The sequence below is a fragment of the Scyliorhinus torazame genome, chromosome 1 (assembly GCF_047496885.1).
Source record: "Scyliorhinus torazame isolate Kashiwa2021f chromosome 1, sScyTor2.1, whole genome shotgun sequence".
NCBI classification, from domain to species: Eukaryota; Metazoa; Chordata; class Chondrichthyes; order Carcharhiniformes; family Scyliorhinidae; genus Scyliorhinus; species Scyliorhinus torazame.
This window is the reverse complement of record NC_092707.1, coordinates 191,261,481-191,281,347: the sequence shown is the minus strand read 5'-3', so window position 1 is coordinate 191,281,347 and position 19,867 is coordinate 191,261,481. Positions and strand designations below refer to the sequence as shown.

At 44.0% G+C, this 19,867-nt stretch overlaps 1 protein-coding gene across 1 annotated transcript in view; it reads left to right on the top strand.

Moving 5' to 3' along the window:
* Nucleotides 1-13,161, top strand: part of dnali1 (dynein, axonemal, light intermediate chain 1) — a 43,433-nt gene extending 30,272 nt beyond the window's left edge. Inside the window, exons 3-6 of the mRNA XM_072501692.1 lie at nucleotides 3,677-3,846; nucleotides 5,241-5,419; nucleotides 9,759-9,923; nucleotides 12,112-13,161. Of these exons, the coding sequence (XP_072357793.1) occupies nucleotides 3,677-3,846; nucleotides 5,241-5,419; nucleotides 9,759-9,923; nucleotides 12,112-12,147 (550 nt within the window). The 3' untranslated portion in view covers nucleotides 12,148-13,161. The remainder of the gene's footprint in view (nucleotides 1-3,676; nucleotides 3,847-5,240; nucleotides 5,420-9,758; nucleotides 9,924-12,111) is intronic.
* The last annotated feature ends 6,706 nt before the right edge of the window (nucleotides 13,162-19,867 follow it).

Genomic DNA, 19,867 nt, shown 5'->3' with positions numbered 1-19,867 from the left:
GAGCCCGTTGATCCGGACAGTCATTTGTAGACTTCGCGAGGTGGTGCGGCCGGGACTGGTCCAAAGTGACGGAGGCGAGTGTCGGAAGACGGTCGGCGGAAGCGGCGGCCAGCGTAAGGTCGGCGAGCTGGGTTCCCGGGAGGCAGCGGAGGGGTCCCAAGATGGCGGCCCCCATGAGTCGCACGTGGCGGGCGTGGTGCAAGATGGCGGCCCCCATGGTTAGCACGTGGCGGGCGAGGTGCAAGATGGCATCCAAGATGGCGGCCCCCGTGTGTCGTACGTGTCGGCTGAGATTAAAGATGGCGGCACCCACAGGTCGCACATGGCGGGTGGTGCGGCAGCTGGGTTGGCCCCGACCGGCAGCATGCAGCGCTGCTGGGCCTAGAAAATTTAGGGGGGTGGTCGGGCCTGGCAGGCTTTTGAGAAGTGGCCCTTCTTCCCACAGCCGTTACAAGTAGCATTCTGTGCCAGGCAGCGTTGTCGTGGGTGAGTACCCTGGCAGCAGAAGTAGCACTTCGGGCCTCCGGCATTGGCGGGCCGCTGTGCGGCGCAGGCTTGCGTTGCACCCGGGTCAATTGATGGCTGCGCCCACGAGGCCCACGAGGGTGCCGCGCGGTTGGAGGTGTAGGCCCCCATGTTCTGGGAGGCCACCTCCAGTGAGTTGGTGAGCTGGACTGTCTCTGGGAGGCAGAGTGTCCCCCCTTCTAATAAACACTGGCGGATATAGTTCGAGTGCATGCCCACGACATAGGCGTCCCTGATCAGCAGCTCCGCGTGCTGGGTAGCCGATATCGCCCGGCCGTCACAGTTTCGACAGAGGATGCGCAAGGCGCACAGGAATTCCGCGAGTGATTCCCCAGGGTGTTGGCATCTCGTGGCGAGGAGGTGCCTAGCATATACCTGGTTGACGGATTTCACATAATGTCCTTTTAGCAGCGTTATCGTCTCCGCGTACGAGGGGGTGTCCCTGATGAGGTTAAAGACTCTTGGCTCACCTGTGCGTGGAGGACCTGCTTCTTCTGGAGTTCCGTGAAGTCTTCATTGAAAGATGCGAGGTAGGCCTCGAAGCAGCTTAGCCAGTGTTCAAAGGCCTCTGTAGCATTGGCTGCTTGGGTGTCCAGTTGCCAGCGATCAGGCTTGAGTGAGGAGTTCATCTTGAGTGAAGAATCCATCTTTAGAAGTTTAGTGTATTAAATTGATACACCATCAATAACACACGACGAGTGATGAACGTAACTGAGGCTTTAATACACTAAACAGCAAGCCTCCTGCCTCTGCACCCGAACTGGGTCCGTAGGCGGAGACTTGCCACTTTTATACAGAAGCCCCGAGGGGAGGAGCCACAGGCGGAGCCAACCTGGACAAGCCCAGGCATGTGCAACACGGCACAGTGAATATAATACAATAAACAAAATAACGTGGTTTACCACAAGTATTGCACTGAATTGCCAACCTACATTATGTGTCCACTGTCAGGAGTGAGACTTGAACCCACAACCTTTTAATTCAGAAGCTAGAATGCTAGCATCTAGGCCAGGCTGATGCCTTACTGTTGCCCCAGATGAAAATAACTAGCACTACGCAGTCTAGTGACTGAACCATGTACATTCCAGTCCATCTTGCTCAGTTACAACTGAGGCTTTGAGGAGTAAATTTTAAAACAAAACAAAGGGAAATCTATGAATATAATAGTTCAATTCACTCACTAAGTAACACTTATTAAATTATTAAATATTTCTGATTCGAATAAATCGAGTACCAGGGATGCACTATGTTCATAATTCCCAACAACTAGATCAGAATACATTATTACAGGCAACAATCAGCATCCAAAGAATAATCAGATTTTAAAGTATGACTATGCAAATAGGGCAGCACGGTGGTGCAGTGCACTAAAGTCTACAATGCTGAGGTCCCAGGTTCGATCCCAGCCCCAGGTCACTGTCTGTGTGGAGTTTGCACATTCTCCCCCTGTTTGCGTGGGTTTCACCCCCACAACCCAAAGATGTGCAGGTTAGGTGGATCGGCCACGCTAAATTGCCCCTTAATTGGAGAAAAATAATTGTGCACTCTAAATTTATTTTTTTTAAATGACTACACAAATAACTGGAATGTGTGAGCATGCACCTCTGATTACAATGTGCAACCTAGTACATCAGTTAAAATTCAATGAACACAAGGCACCTTAACTTCCAAAATATCTGTCCCACTGATAATTGATCTACATAATTAAACTTTCAGTTAGCACCCGTGTGTAGATGACAATTGACAAACGTTTTAAATAGCTCAGTCATAACCATACATTCCAAAATAGTCTGACTGGGAAATTAGAATAAAGTAGAGCAAACTTGTTGTCACTGATTCAATGGCATTAAAAAAACCTTAAATGACCAGCTCAAAAAGATTCACTTTTCTTCTTCTTGCCACTTCTATGATGCCATGATATGTGTCTATAATCACCCTTAACATTGCTAAGGACTCTACGTCTTAGTTTCCATTCATGATCAGTATAAAGGTCATCAATTTGTAACATTTTGCAGGATTTTCCCTCCAGGGGTGTAAAACAGAGATCAGGATAGTTTCCAGGTCCAAATCTCACTCCCTTGGAGATAGAGGGTGGAAGGCATTCATTGTGATTTTTATTGTGTGCTCCCTCATTTGGCATAATGGAAGGCTCCCCATCCTATTAATGACACCAAGTGGGCTCTCAAAATTGGAGGACAAATCAGAGGCCTTCCAGCTTAAAATGAACTCAAGCAGGCTGCAATAGAGGCTAAGCGAGTAAGACAGCACTTTAAGGTGGAGACACCAACTCTCCAATTTTTTAAACATAAAGTAAAAAGTCGACCTTGCAGCAAGGCCGCTGCTGGGAGGACACCCCTCCACAGGGGCAGCCTGTGGCTACTTCTGCATCCAGGCAGGAACAGAGGGACTCTTGATCTACCTTTTGGCTTCCCGCAGACCACACCCAGTCACCAAAACAGGCCCCTGGCACTTCTGTGAACTTGGAGGCTAACTGGAAAAATTCCAGTGGGCCTCCTTAATTCCGGCTCTGCAAAAATGGCCTGCAGCTGGGTAGAATCATGGAACTGGCACGCTGGTTATTGGGGTTATTTTAAGCTCTTGCCTGCCTCCATTCTTGGCCTTGATGGGGCTCAAAATCCTGCCTGGTTCTCTCTGCAGAATCGGCCTTACTGGCTGAGATTTTCACTGTTTTCTGCTTTTGTTTCAGACAGAGGTTAACATGACTTTCCAGGCTTTGTACAGGTGATTTTAATCTGTGGGATGAATTATCTCCATTGAGATTTACGATCTTAAACCCAGCCGTCAGAAAACAAAACTGTTTGCTATCTGTTACTGGATTGCCATCCCACTGAAAATAGAACAAGGATGGCTGACTGGCAAAATAAATGCTCTTCTGAGTTAGAGATGAGGTGCATTGTGAGGGCAGGATAGAGAAAGCTTTATTATTCCATGTTAAACCAACTTGGTATTGGGTGTTTTCAATCCTGACAGATTTCAAAAATATTTTAAATCCATGGCTGTTGTGTACACCAGTTGACAAACTGAGAGGGAGAAGATGCAAAGCGGATAACATACCAATTCCCAAAAGATTATTGCACTGTTCCATTTCATTAGCGCTTATCACCCTCGGCCAATTTACATTGTGTTGCAGAGAATGGACGGAGAACTCGCAGCTGTGGATTCAGCAGGTATCCAGTACTCCCTGCACTCGGATTGATGTTGTCCATCTGCAGGAACAACTAGACCTCAAGCTGCAGCAGCGGCAAGCTCGGGAGACTGGAATTTGCCCAGTCCGTAGGGAGCTCTACTCGCAGTGCTTTGGTGAGTCTCTTCAAGGCCGCATAGCTTTTGTTACATTGATAAAACGCATAAAAATTAAGGATAATTCTTCAGAGAAATTCTGTAATCTGGCTCCCTTTCATCATAAGAATCTCTTCATCCCACAAAAAACACTAAAATCTAACACATACAATGTACACAAATGGAAATGGGTGCAGAAGCAAAATGTCCCTGGTGCTGTGAAACAGTGCTAACCACTATGCCACTACTGATTAATTTATATAATTGATGACATTTTAGTAATTTAATAGCCAGAAAAATTAAATCCAACACAGCTGCTATTTATTAACACCAGCAACACTGAAGAATATTGATTAAGGATGAAAATTATCACTTTACTTTACTTGAAGTGGAAATTACTGTACTGAATGATCACATTATGTTAAATGTAATAAAATGCATGCTGCCATACTCCTAATTAATGTACTTAATTTAAAAACTGGAATTAGACATGCTGGGAATAGGCTTTATTAGACTAAGAACTATGCTAGAGCTGAGACATGTGCTGACTGCTGCACAGCCCATGAGGCAACCCTTTATATATGGCTCACAGATGGGCGGAGCCAGAGGCGGAGTCCCCAGGGTTCCAAGCCCGGTCTTAAAGGGGACATCACCTTACATGATGATAAGGCAGTAACCATTCATCACAGCACTTTTTGTGATGCAACATCAAGAGGCTCTGCTGCTGTGACACATGAGCTATGTAGGCCGAGACGGGGGCTGGTTTAGCACACTCTGCTAAATTGCTGGCTTTGAAAGCAGACCAAGGCAGGCCAGCAGCACGGTTCGATTCCCATACCAACCTCCCCGAACAGGCGCCGGAATGTGGCGACTAGGGGCTTTTCACAGTAACTTAATTGAAGCCTACTTGTGACAAGCGATTTTCATTTCATTTCATTTCATTTTCACAGGTAGATTCAGAAAGAATGTTCCCGATGGTGGGGGAGTCCAGAACTAGGGGTCATAGTTTGAGGATAAACCTTTGGGGCAGCACGGTAGCATTGTGGATATCACAATTGCTTCACAGCTCCAGGGTCCCAGGTTTGATTCTGGCTTGGGTCACTGTCTGTGCGGAGTCTGCACATCCTCCCCGTGTGTGCGTGGGTTTCCTCCGGGTGCTCCGGTATCCTCCCACAGTCCAAAGATGCGCAGGTTAGGTGGATTGGCCATGATAAATTGCCCTTAGTGTCCAAAATTGCCCTTAGTGTTGGGTGGGGTTACTGGATTATGGGGATAGGGTGGAGGTGTTGACCTTGGGTAGGGTGCTCTTTCCAAGAGCCGGTGCAGACTCGATGGGCTGAATGGCCTCCTTCGGCACTGTAAATTCTATGATAAAGCATAAGTTATTTTTTTCGAGTTGTGTTTGTCTTTCACAGATGAACTGATCAGACAGGTGACCATAAACTGTGCTGAGCGTGGCTTATTGTTGTTGCGAGTCCGCGATGAAATCCGTATGACCATTTCCGCCTATCAGACCCTGTACGAAAGCAGTGTAGCTTTTGGGATGAGAAAAGCTTTGCAAGCAGAAGAGGGCAAAACAGATATGGAGAAGAAGGTAAACATTTGTTGTTGGTTAAAATTGTAATTTAGTGACTTGTGCAAGTAGATAGTTTTTTTTTTAAAGAATCCGATTTTTTAAATGGTCATTATTACTGTACTTCTCGTCAGAAAGTTGTTAACTGCACATAGGGCAGCAGTTATGAGTACTTGGTAGAAAACTAACATTGTGTCATAATACAGTACGGACTTTAATGTCTCAAAAACAAAGGGAAAAATCAACATATACACAACTTATACCTTTCTAACCATCTCTAAAGATTTATTTCTCTTTAAGGGGTAACTAAAGAGTCAGTGTGTTTGAGGATTCTATTAAATTTATATGCTTTACTGTATGAATGTGGTAGCACAGTATTGGTGATCACAAAGCTGCTGGAATGTCGTAAAAATCCATCTGGTTCACTAATGTCATTTAGGGAAGGATATTTGCTGTCCTAGCAGGTGTGGATCGTAAGTGATTCTAAATCCATAATAATGTTGTTGACTCTCAGCTGACCTCTAAATGTCCTAGCAATCAACTCAGTTGTGTCAAATTGCTGCAAAAGTAGTTGAATAATTTTTAAAAAAGACACTTTGACAAAAGCATACCCATCTCAATCAACCTTTCAAAGTCCTCTTCACTAACTGGGAACTTGTGCCAACATTGGAAAAAAACTAGACAAGCAACAGTTGCAGACAGAGTCATACTCACAGAACCATACCTTTTCATACATTTCAGGCTCCCCCATCCCCTAGATATATCCTTTGCCACATGCAGGTCCGACACACCAGAGGTGGTGGTGCGGAGGTACACTGTTGAGAGGGAGTGGCCCTGGGAGTCCTCAACATTGACTCCATAAAGGCTTATGACTTCAAGTCAACACATGCAAGGAAACCTCTTGCTGATTACAATCATTGGCCCTCATTCAGCTGATGAATTAGTACTTCTCATGTTGAACACCACTTGGATATGGCAATGAAGATAGCAAAAGTAGAAAATGTACTCATGGTGGGGGACTTCAATGCCCATCACCATGAATGGCTCATAGCACCACAATGAACTAGATAGCCAAGTCCTGAGAATATAGATGCCTGACTGGGCCTATGGCAGATGGTGAGATAAACAATATGGGGGAAAAGCCTTCTTGACCTCTTCCTCACCAACATACCTATTGAAGATGTATTTGTACATGACAGCATCAGTAACAGTATTGGTAGGACAGTTCTTTTTTCACATGTAGGTCAGTCTCCATTGTGTTGTGCGGCACTACCACCTCATCATAAAATGGGATAGATTCAGAAATGGTCTAAAAATTCAAAGGTAGTCATCCATGATGTGCTGTGGGCCATCAGCAGCTGCAGAATTGCATTCCACCACAACCTGTAACCTCGTGGCCCACTTTATCCTTCGCTCTACTATTATCACCAAGTCAGGGGACCAAGCATGGTTTAATGAGTGTATGAGAATGTGTCTGGTGTAGCACCAAGCATACCTTTCTTTTCTTAAATTTAGAGTACCCAATTCATTTTTTTCCAGTTAAGGGGCAATTTAGTAAGGCCAATCCATCGACACTGCACATCTTTGGGTTGTGGGGGTGAAACCCATGCAAGCACAGGGAGAATGTGCAAACTCCACACGGACAGTGACCCAGAGCCGGGATCGAACCTGGGACCTCGGTGTCGTGAGGCAGCAGAACTAACCCACTGCGCCACCGTGCTGCCCTGCATCAAGCACCCTAACAGGTGCCAATCCTTGAAGCTACAATGCAGGACTGCATGCATACTAAACAGTGGAACAGCATGCTGTATTTAGAGATAAGCACTCCCACAACCAATGGATCAGATCAAAGATCTGTGCTGTTAGTTGTGAATGGTGGTGAACAACTCAAAAACTAATAGGACAGGGAGACTCCATGCACATCCCCTCCTCAATAATGGTGGAGCCCAATACTTGATTGCAAAAGATAAAGTTGAAGCAACGATCTTTAGCCAGAGTGCTGAGTGGATGATCCAGCTTGACTTCCTCCTAAGGTCCCCAGCTTCACAGATGCCAGTCTCAGCCAATTCAATTCACTCAATGGCTGAATGAACTGGACCCCGTAAAGGTTTAGAATCATAGAATCCCGACAGTGCAGAAAGAGGTAATTTGGTCCACCAACTCTGCACTGACCCTCCAAAAGAGCACCTTACCTAGTCGGTGGGAATCAGGGTGAAAACCTTCCACTTGTTGTGTTATACCTAGCACAGAAACGTGATTGGGGTTGTTTGAGGTCACACAGTTCATTCCCAGGATTTTACTACAGGAGCTCCTCAGGGCAGTATCATTGGCCTAACCATCTTCAACTGGTTCATCAAAGCCTTTTGTTCCATCGTAAGTCAGAAGTGCAGATCTTTGCTGATGATTGCAGTGTAAAGTTCCATTCACAACTCCTCAAATAATGAAGCAACCTGGAGCTTGCATACTGAAACATTTGGGCTGGGTTAGCTCACTGGGCTAAATCGCTGGCTTTTAATAGCAGACCAAGGCAGGCCAGCAGCACGGTTCAATTCCCGTACCAGCCTCCCCGAACATGCGCCGGAATGTGGCGACTAGGGGCTTTTCACAGTAACTTCATTGAAGCCTACTCGTGACAATAAGCGATTTTCATTTCATTTTCATTCATTTCATTTCATTCCATTTAATTTCATTTCATTTCATTTCACATTAAGTCCTGTGATTTGGCAAGAAACACTTGTGCCACACAAGTGCTAGATAATGATCATACCCAACAAGAGAGAGTCCAACCTCTTCCCCATGACTTTCAATTGAATTATCATCGCTGAATTCCCCACTATCACCATCCTGGGGTCCGACAAAACTTAACTGGATCAGCTGCCATCTTTCTATCATTTACAATGCATGAGTTTGGAGTGTGATGGAATACTCTCCATTTGCCTGGATGGTGCAGCTCCAACAACACTCAAAATTCTTGACACTATCCAACAATAAGTCTGGTTGATTGGCACCACATCCATCATGTCAAGGATTCACTTCCTCCACTGCTGGCACACCACAACTGCTGTGTGCACCATCTACAAGATACGCTAGAGCAACTTGCCAAGGCTCCTTCGATAGCACCTTCCAAACCCACAACCTCTACCACTTTGAATGACAAGGGCAGCAGGATCATAGGGACATCAACACCTTCAAGTTTTTCCCTGAAATCGTGCACATTCCTGTCTTGGAAATATATTGCCATTCCTTTTTTGCTGCTGTGTGAAAATCATGGGTGCCCTCGCCATCATCACTAAGGGTGTAACCTAAACTTCATGAACAACAGTGGTTCAAGAAGGTGGTTTATCACCACCTTCTAAAGGGCAGTTAGGGATGAACAATAAGTGCTGGCTTTCACATTGGTATCTCCATCCCATGAATGAAAAATGATTAGAATTTAGTCATAGAGTTTTACAACACAGAGGCCCTTCAGCTCATCATGTCTGCACCAGCCATCGAGCACCTAACTATTCTAATCCTATTTTCTAGCACTTGGTCCATAGCTTTGTGTGCTGTGGTGTTTCAAGTGCTCATCTAAACGCTTCTTAAATGTTGTGAGAATTCCCACCTCTCCCAATCTTTCAGGCAGTGAGCTCCAGACTCCCACCACCCTCTGGGCGAAAAGGTTTTCCCTCAAATCCCCACTAAATGTCCTACCCCTTGTCTTAAATCTATGCCCTTGGTCACTGACCCCTCTACTAAGGGGAAAGTTTCTTCCCATCTACCTTATCTATGTCCTTGATAATTTTGTACACCCCAATCAGGTCCCTCCTTCTCTGCTCTAAGGCCCCAGCCTAACCTAGCTGAAACGTTCCAGCCCAGGCAACATCCTGATGAATCTCCTCTGCACTCTGTCCAGTGCAATCACACCCTTCCTACAGTGTGGCAACCAGAACTGCACACAGTACTCTAGCTGTGGCCTAATGAGTGTTTTATACAGCTTTATCATAACCTCCCTGCTTTTATATTTTATCCTTTGGTTATAAAGGCAAGTATCCCATATGCTTTTTAACCACCTTATCTGCCTGACCTGCTGCCTTCAGGGATTCATGAACATGGAGCCCAAGGTCCGTCTGGTCCTCTATACTTCCGAACATCCTACCATTCATTGTGTATTCCCTAGATTTGTTAGTCCTCCCAAAATGCATCACCACACACTTTTCAGGATTAAATTTCATTTGCCACTGTTCTGCCCATCTGACCGGTCTGTTTATCTCATCCTGTCACCAAAGGTTTTCCTCCCCACTATTTACCACCACCAATTTGACTTAATTAACCATTCCAGTATGTATAATAGTTTCTTTGCATATTTTCCCCTGGCTAGATCATTGATCTGGAAGCAGAAAAGAAAGAACTGGAGAGACAGCTCAATGAGCAGAAAGCGAAGTGCGAAGCTATAGAGAAAAGGGAGAACGAAAGGCGGCAAGTGGAGGAGAAGAAGCATGCGGAAGAAATACAGTTTCTCAAACGAACTAATCAGCAGCTTAAGGTGAGTGAAGCAAGTTAAGCTGCAGCTGGAATCTTATAATTAAAACCGGTTAGACAAAATATCTAGGGATTCCATTGATATTTTGTTCTTTGCAACTTTCATATCATCTGTTACTAAGTTTTATTTAATGTTTCAATATAGAATTAGCACATCTGGTAAATCCTCATTTCATGTACATTAAAAATAAATGAATTTTCCCAGGTTAGTTGAATGTCTACATACAGCATAAGGGTTGCATTTTCCCAGTTTTAGGGTCATCCTTGCAGTTTTACTGGCTAGGATTCTAGACTCAATTCCAAATCATGGCCAAATTACTGAGGAAGCAGGTGCTACTGTATGCTGTAAGACACAAACGATTGATTCATTAATTGTGTGTTGAACCAAAGTGAATATGCACAAGGAGATCAAATTTAATATTGTCGCTGGAGAGACTATGTTGAAAAGTTGCTGAATTGCTCTCCTCCATATGTCTTCATCTATCTGCTTTTCTACATGTAAACTGACGTTCTTCTCCTGGTGGTTCCTTGCCAGATTCCCCGCCTTTTCAATTGTTAAAACACACTGGTCTCAGTTTTCTAATTACAATACTGACTTCAGGCCACTTAGTGTCAATAGGTTGCAATCAGCAAGACAATTGGTACACTTGGGCTTAAATGTCCCTTTAAATCAGTCAATTAAACAACTTAATGAGAGAAAGAAGTTCAGCATGAGAGAGGGCAGAAAAATTTGCAACATCTTCAGATGATCCATCTTGACCTTCTCCTGAGGTCCCATCACAAAAAACATTCTTGAGCCAATTCAATTTACACTAAGTGACACCAAGAAATGGCAGAAGGCACTGGATACAGAAAAGGCTATGGCCCTGACAACATCCCAGCTGTAATACTGAACACTTGTACTCCAAAACTAATCAAGCTGTTCCAGTACAGTGACAACACTGGCATCTACTTGATAATGTAGAACATTACCAAAGTATACCCTGAACACCAAAAGCAGGGCAAATCCAATCTGGCCAAATATACCCAATCTGTTCATCCCAAGCATCAGCAAAGTGCTGGAAGGTGCCACTCACCACTTTGGACTCCAACAGGGCCACTTGGCTGCAATCCACATTACAGCCTTGGTGCAAAGGTGGACAAAAGTGCTGAATTCCAGAGATGAGAGTGACTGCCCTTGACATCAAGCAGCATTTAACTGAGTGTGGCCTCAAGGAGCCCTAGCAAAATTAAAGTAAATGGGAATCGGGGAAAACTCTCCACTGTTTGGAGTCATTCCTAGCAAAAAGAAAGATGGTTGTGGCTGTTGGAGACTGATGGCAATGGCCACCTCCAACAAGAGAGAAGGTAACTGCCTCCCCTTGATATTCAATGGCATTATCATCACAAAATCCCCACCATTAACATCCTGGGGGGGGTTACCATTAATCAGAAACCTAAGTAGACAGCCGTATAAATACTGTGGCTACAAGAACACATCAGATGCTGGCAATTCTGTGGTGAAAATCAGGAGTGTGATGGAATACTTTCCTTTTTGCCTGGATGAGTGCAGCTCCAACATCAGTCATGAAGCTTGACACCATGGAGGACAAAACAGCCCACTTGATCAGCACCCCATCTGCCACCTGAAACATTTCTCTCCCACTACCACAGGGTGGCTGCAGAGTGTACTATGCAGAAGATGCACTGAAATAACTTGCTGAGATTCCTTTGACAGAAGATCAAGTGCCGCAGATGCACGGGAACACCACCAACTGCATGTTCTCCTCCAAATCACTTACCATCACGACTTAGACATCAGCTATATCACTGCTGCTTCACTGTCAATGAGTCAAAACCAGGAACTCCCTTCCTAACAGCATTGTTGGTGTAACTCCAGCACACAGACTGCAGTGGTTCAAGAAGGTGGCTCACCACTACCTTCTCAACGGCAATTAGGGATGGTCATCTGAAAAATCAGTATCATTTAAATAATTGGGTATCTCAATCTTTTTAAAGTTTCAGTCTAATTAAGGCCTATATACTCTTGAAAGTATATACATATAAAATGGGGTTTATCAGTATGCTTTATTACCGTCAAGCTTAATCTCTGCTTGTGCTTTCAAAGATTATTGTCCAATTATAATAGATTGGAAATTACATTGTTTTTAAAAAGCAGTATTCGTTATTAAATTATTTTTTTCTTGTCTTAGGCACAACTGGAAGGCATAATATCTCCAAGGAAATGAAACCATTGCATTTACTCTCCAATACAACATTTTACGCATTCCATGTACTCGCAATATTACTGTAATTTAACCAGTATACAGATTCCTGTGCAGGCAAAGACTTCTGCCTACTGAATAGAATCTCAATTATCCAAAGCTAGTCGTAGATATAGAGTTGAGACTCCCAGAATGCATAAAGACGACGCAAGTACAAAAATAATTTATTTAGTCAGTCACTATTATAATCCTTTTTGATCCTCACACTCCAGACATGTCCAGGAAATATGTTGCCTGGTCCTGTCAATGTTGTATCTTTTACACCATGGCCATGCAATAAACACCCATAAAGCTATTCCTCTGCCCTGAATACATTTGTTATAGTAATAACTCCAGAACTAGTTTTAATGAAAACCATTTCATTAAAAAATATTCCTCCTTTAAAATTATGATAATTAAGCTATTTCAGATCAGTCCCATTGTCAATCTCAATTAAAATCTTTCAACTCAACAGGGGGAGAAGCCTATCCTTAATCAGCAGATATTTTTTAAAAAATCAATAAGAATTAAATTTTATTTAAACGAAGAGTTACTGATAGAGGTAGCAGTTAATTTATTTGATCCGTGAAGTACTGTCTGAGGTCGTGCTTTTTTCCTGCACCAAGAAGCTATCTCTAACGAACATGGAGAGATTGCATTTAACTGTAACAAGGGATTGCATATGGGCAGAGTGCAGATAAGCGTCAACAAAAATGCCTCAAGAAACAAACTTCCAACTGCTGATCGAATTATGAGGAAGTAAAACTAGTTACAAAGGAGTTAAATTAGACAATTAGTTATCCCCTAATGGTTCTAATGAGATTTTGAAGTACTGTTCCATGCATTTTCTTTATTTTCCTTTGACAATGTTACATTATTCTTTATTATATTTGTGTATTTTTGTTACTGGTTAATATGTCAAATTCTGAAATGATATCTCAGTACAAATTGTGCTGTAAATTTGACATAAACTGTTCTTCCAAACACAGCAATATTTCTTGAAATAAATTGTTTTTAATCTATTTATGTTTGAAGTCATCATTGTTCATTATTTGTAATAAGTTCTATACAAATAATGTATAGCAGCTTTTTGTAATATGAAAGTATTTATGTCTTTGGATTGGCAGCTTGTGGATTAATACATAAATGGTATTGTGAAGATCCAAAAATACGCCAGTTCTTAAAAAATGAAAATAGAAATTTGGCATTAGTTTAAAATAAGGCAACCACAAAGTCATAAAAATCCAGCTGGTTCACGCATGACCTGCCATCTGTCCCTGTGGCTCAGATGTGACTTGAGGTCCACACCATGTTTTAATTCTTAACCGTCTTTATCAGTGACCCAGTAAGTGACTCCATCTTATCAGACAGACAATAAACGCTGACTTTGTCTGCTCCCGATTTGATTGGGTTTCATACCCTTCACCTTCCTAACCCTCAAGACCCCTGTCTAAAAGCACATGGAAGAAATAAATAAAAAGGTTAACTCACTCTGTCCATACTAGTGTACATCAATAATCAATTAACAGTTGTTACAACTAGGGTGGCTACTGACGGAGGTCCAGACCAACCAGCGCTGTAATGAACATGCAAATAATAAGGAAAGGAATGAGCACATGCCTTTGCTTTGTCTATGTAAGACACAGAAACGATTCACTTAAGGGCAGTAGCCGTTTGCATTGTTAGTGACCCCAAAATCAAAATGTAGACATTAAAGGTGCAGGACCTACCAACTGGAAACGCACAGTATAAAACTGAAGGAATGCCCACCTTAGGCTGTAAATGATTAATCTATAAAAGCTGAACCATTTCTCTTGCACTCGTAAAATGTTGTTCATTTCATACCTCTGAAACTTTTTTTAAAATTGGCATTTCACTACTTTTCACTATGCACTCTCCCTATAGTCTAAAACTTACGGTTCCACTTCCCATATGTTGATGGCTGACTCACCAAAACCAGTAGATGGCATCAGTACTCCATGGCTTTGTTACAACATATCTGGGCTCTGAAATCAATTACACAAAGACAGTTATAGCAGTCAATAATGGAATCCATATTTCTGCTCTTTGAATCACATCATCCACTTGCACGAGTTGAAAGTTAATTATTTTTCTTTTTGCAGCCTGGACAGAAAAGCAATGTTGAAATTTCCAACATCTCAAAATCATAGGTTGCTGCAACTGTGCTAGCTTTATGGAAAGATTATTTATTTTTGAAGAAAAATAACCTTTCTGGAATTCCAAATTATAGTGGTCCACACTTTCCGCTTTGGGCACAATCGGCAGCCTGGAAGTCGCTCAAAATTGTTCTATTGATTTGGATATCAGTGAATGCAAAACCTGTCAAGGACCAGCACAATAAGATAGAAATTTGTACTTTATTTTGTTAAAAGTTACATTAAAAAAATCCTTATATTTAAGAATAGTCACCAGATACATCTTTATTAAGATAAACTTGTTTTATCAGAGAAAATAAGCATTTTTAATCCTAGTCGCCCATCAATTCTGAGTAACCTGATTTCATATAATTGAAAATAGCTCAAAAACAATTGAGAAGCATTTACTAATTACAAAGCAGTGGCCATGTTCTTCGTAAATAATAAAGCTGTTATGGCACCCTGTGCTTAAGGTGCGGTCAATTCTAGCCCCCTTGACTCGGAGTCGCAACACAATTGAATTATCAAGTAATTCTTAGAAAAAATACCCCAAGTCTTTGGCCCTTGGCTGCCCAATAATAGTCAACAAGTTCATAAATTTAAACACAATTACTTTTTACAATAAGAACTATAATGAAATATGCAGCAAATACAACTGGTTAACTATTATCCAATTTCCAATTCCCAGCCGTCATATACACACACTCAGAACTGAGTGGCCTGCTCAACCATTGAACAGTCAACCACATTGCAGTGGATCTGGAATTACATGTAGGCCAGACCAGATAAGGGTGGCAGATTTCCTTCCCCAACGGGCATCAGTAAAGCAGATGGTATTTTACGACAATGGTTTCATGATTAGCATTAGACTTAATTCCAGATTTCTTTCACCATTCGCTGTAGTGGGATTTGAGCCCAGGTCCCCAGCTCATTACCCCAGGTCTCTGGATTACTAGTCCAATGACAATACCATTACATCACGCTTACCAGGGTCACAAAAGTAATGGCCCTTTTGTAATGCAGAAGCAAGATATGATTACTAGTAGCCTTGTACTAGATGTGGCAGGAATGGCATAGGATAATACATTGAATGTAGAGGCTGGTGAGGTGGAAGCTGAGAGTGAAGGTAAAGAATGATGGAAAAAAGTGGGAAATAGGAACATAGGACCACAGGAACATAGGAATTAGGAGAAAAAGTATGCAATCCAGCCCTTTGAGTCTGCTCTGCCATTCAATCAGATCATAACTGATCTCTTCCTGATCTCAGATCCACCTCCCCACCTGTTGCCTAACCATTTTTTTTTAAATATCAAAAATATATCTATCTCTTTCTTGAAACCATTTTATGACTCACATACCACTGCACTTTGGGGCAGAAAATTCCTTAAATTCACCACCCTCTACGAGAAGTAGTTCCTCCTCATCTCAGTTCTAAATCTACCGCCTCTGGATTGGATTGGATTGGTTTATTGTCACGTGGACCGAGGTACATTGAAAAGTATTGTTCTGCGTGCAGCTCAAACAGATCATTCCGTACATGAAAAGAAAATACATAATAGGGCAAACATAAAATACACAATGTAAATACATAGACACAGGCATCAGGTGAACCATACAGAAGCATACTACTGATTAGTACTACTCAGTAGAGATGATATGTGAAGAGATCAGATCAGTCCATAGGTCCATCTGTCCATAAGAGGGTCATTTAGGAGTCTGGTAAGAGCTGGGAAGAATACGTTAGTACGTGTTCTCAGACTTCTGTATCTCCTGCCCGATGGAAGAAGTTGGAATATTGAGTAAGCCAGGTAAGAGGGGTCTTTGATTGTGCTGCTCGTTTTACCAAGGAAGCAGGTGTAGACAGATTCAATGGATGGGAGGCTGATTTGTGTGATGGACTGGATGGTGTTCACGACTCTCTGAAGTTTCTTCCAGTCTTAGGCCGAGCAGTTGCCATATCAAGCTGTGATGCAGCCAGATATGATGTTTTCTATGGTGCACCTATAAAAGGTTGGTAAGAGTCAATGTGGACATGTCGAATTTTCTAAAGTTTCCTGAGGAAGTAGAGGTGCTGTTGTGCTTTCTTGGTCATAGCGTCGACGTGGGAGGACCAGTACAGATTTTTGGTGATGTGTACTCCTAGGAATTTGAAGCTGTTAATCATCTCCACCTCGGCCCCATTGATGCTGACAGACGTGTGTACAGTGCTTTGCTTCCTGACGTCAATGACCAGCTCTTTAGCTTTGCTGACATTGAAGGAGAGATTGTTGTTGTTATACAACTCCACTAGGTTCTCTATCTCCCTCTCAACCTATATCTGTGACCTCTCATTCCAGAATTCCACACAAGAGAGAACATTTGGTCTACGTTTATTTTATCAATCCCATTTAGTATTTTATACACCTCGATCAGATCCCCTCATCCTTCTAAGCTCCAGCGAGTATAAGCCCAAACTGTTTAATCTCTCCTCATCTGTCAAGCCTTTCATCCCCGGAATCAATCTGGTGAATTTCTTCTGAACCGCTTCCAATGCCACCACATCCTTCCTCAAATAAGGAGACCAAAACTGGAAACAATACTCCATGTGTGGTCTCAACAACACTTCTCTACTTTTATACTCCAGTCCCTTTGAAATAAACACCAACATTCCACAAAGGTGGCACATGGTTAAAGCTCTGTCAACCACAATAGAGTTGAATCCTCCACTTTGGAAAAAGGTTAACATTTTGAGGTACTGGTGTGGACGGTGGCACAATAGATCCAATGGCAAAATGGGAAGAATGTATAGGGTGCTTACAAGAACCGGGATGTTTGGAAGTATAATTAAGATAGCTGTGGGAATCGATCCAGTCAATGAAGAAAATCCAACTGTCCTCTTATTCGGACTGGCCTCATCAGTAGCAAAGTGGATGCAAGTGGCAGTACTGGCAAACACGGCACTGGTCACCAGAGAAATGCACTTTGTGCAGCCGACTGCAAAACCCTGCAGCTATCACCAGCAGACCCCTGGGTGGAGCTGAAGGTGGAAACATTCAGGACTGTAACTTTAACTGACAATACGAGATCACCTGGAAGAAAGCCTTGGTCAGGAGGTTGCAGATTTTAGCAAGTCCGTGAAAGTCTGCAGGTGGGATTCTCCGCCGGTGAGATGCTCCGTTTTGCTGGCAGCCCGGGGGTTTCCCGGCAGCATGGGGCTGCCCCACAATGGGAAACCCTATTGACCGGCTGGTGTAAGAGAGCATTCCGCCGGCGGGGTGAGGCAGAAATGTGGCACGGCGGGACGGAAAATCCCACCGTGTATCTCCAAAGGCACAATTGTTCAGTCTTGACCAAAAAACTAATATTTTTATAATGTGTAGCAGGAGGCTACTTCAAGCTTCAGCACTTCAAACTGATTTGTTCACCTCATCCTCCGGAATGGTGAAAGATGTCTTATTTGCCACTTATACCCACCCTGTTACAATGAAGTCAGTCAGAACCAGAGGACCCTTCGATTTTCAGAAGAGAAGGCAGCTGCTGCTGTTCCTCTTGATCCTCCGAGGTTCATGCTGGATGGGGCTGAGATGGCAGACAGCAGGAATGTGCAGATGAAGGTCAAAAAGTCCAAGGTAATAGAAAGGAACTCCAAACTGTTGGAGAAACAGGAAATGCCGGAAATACTCACCGAGTCTGGCATCATGCGTGAATGGAGAAACAGAGTTAACTGAGTCGGATGTGATTTTTCAGAATTGAAAGTGGAAGGAAACTTGATAGCTTTTTTTCAAAAAACATTTTATTAAGGCATTTGAAAATTTTTAACAACAATTTCAAGAGAAAAAAAAGTAAATAACCCACCCAGCTAACAACCACACCCAGCCAACATGGCTTAGACACACAGTTCACCAGTAGCCCTTCCCCACTTACTAATCCTGCCTCAACCATCCCCCCTATCTCCCTCCCTCCCTAACCCCTCCCTCTTTTTGTATCTGGTGACAGCTTAATTTTCCCCAAAGATGTTCATAATCGCTGCCACCTCCGGATGAACCCTAACGTCGATCCTCTCAGGGCAAACTTGATCTTCTCAAGCCTGCGAAACCCGGCCATGTCACTAACCTATACCCCCGATTTCAGGGATTCCGGGTCCCTCCACGCCAATAAGATCCGGTCTCCGGGCTACCAAGGAGGCAAAGGCCAAACCATCAGCCTCTCTCGCCCCCTGTACTCCCAGGTCTTCCGTCACACCAGAAATCGCCACCTCTGGCCTCGGAACCACCCGTACCTTCAATACCGTGGACACAACATTGGCAAATCCTTGCCAGAATCCCCTAAACTTCGGACATGCCCAAAACATGTGGACATGATTCGCGGGCCCTCCCGCACACCGCCCACACCTATCCTCCACCCTTTCAAAGAACCTGCTCATACAGGCCACAGGCATATGCGCCCCGCGGACCACCTTGAATCGTATCAGGCACACGACGAGGATGCGTTAACCCTAGTCAAGGCATCCTCCCACAATGCTGTCTCTTCCTCCCATTTTTGCTTTACCTCCCCTATCGGGGTTCCCTCCCACTCCTCCCACACCCATTTTAGAAACTACCGTGTCCTGTATTCCCGGGGCGGTAGAAGCGGAAAGGTCGAAACCTGCCTTCGTGCAAAGTCCCTCACCTGCAGATACCGGAACCCATTCCCTCCCCCCGCCTCCCCCCGGGCAGCTCAAACTCCTCCTCCAAGCACAGAAAACTGCCGGCAATAAACAGATCTCCTAACCGCTCAATCCCAGCTCGCTGCCACCTCCAAAACCCCCCATCTAGCCCCCCCCGCCGGTGCAAACTGGTGGTTGCCACAAATTGGAGCCCACACCGATGCCCCCTCCACTCCCACATGCTTCCGGTCTGTCCCCACACCCTCAAAGCTGCCATCACCACCGGGCTTGTGGAGTATCGAGCGGCGAAAACGGCAGAGGTGTCGTTACCTGTGTCCCTAAACTTGCGCCCCTACACAACGCCGCCTCCACCCGCTCCCACATTGACCCCTCTTCCACTACCCACTTCCTGATCATTGCTATGTTCGCCGCCCACTAGTAGTTCCTGAAATTCGGTTGGGCCAGCCTCCCCTACCCTCTCCCTCGGCCCTGCTCCAGCAGCACCTTCTTTACTCGCAGGTTCTACCCGCCCATATGAACTTAGAGATCGCCGTGTTCACCTCTTTAAAAAAGCCTAAGGAATAAAAATAGGCAGGCACTGAAATACAAACAAAATCTTGGGAGAACCATCATCTGTACCGTCTGCACCCTCCCCGCCAGTGACAACGGAAGCATATCCCACCTTCTGAATTTCCCCTTCATCTGCTCCACTATCTGAGCCAAATTCAACTTGTGTAGCTACTCCCACACCCACGCTACCTGGATTCCCAAATACAGGAAACTCCCTCCTACCATCTGGAATGGCATTCCCCCCAATCTCCTGTCTTGTCCCCTCGCCTGAATCGCAAAGACCTCGCTTTTGCCCACATTCAATTTATACCCTGAAAACTGACCAAATTACCCGAAGATCCCCATAATCTCCCCA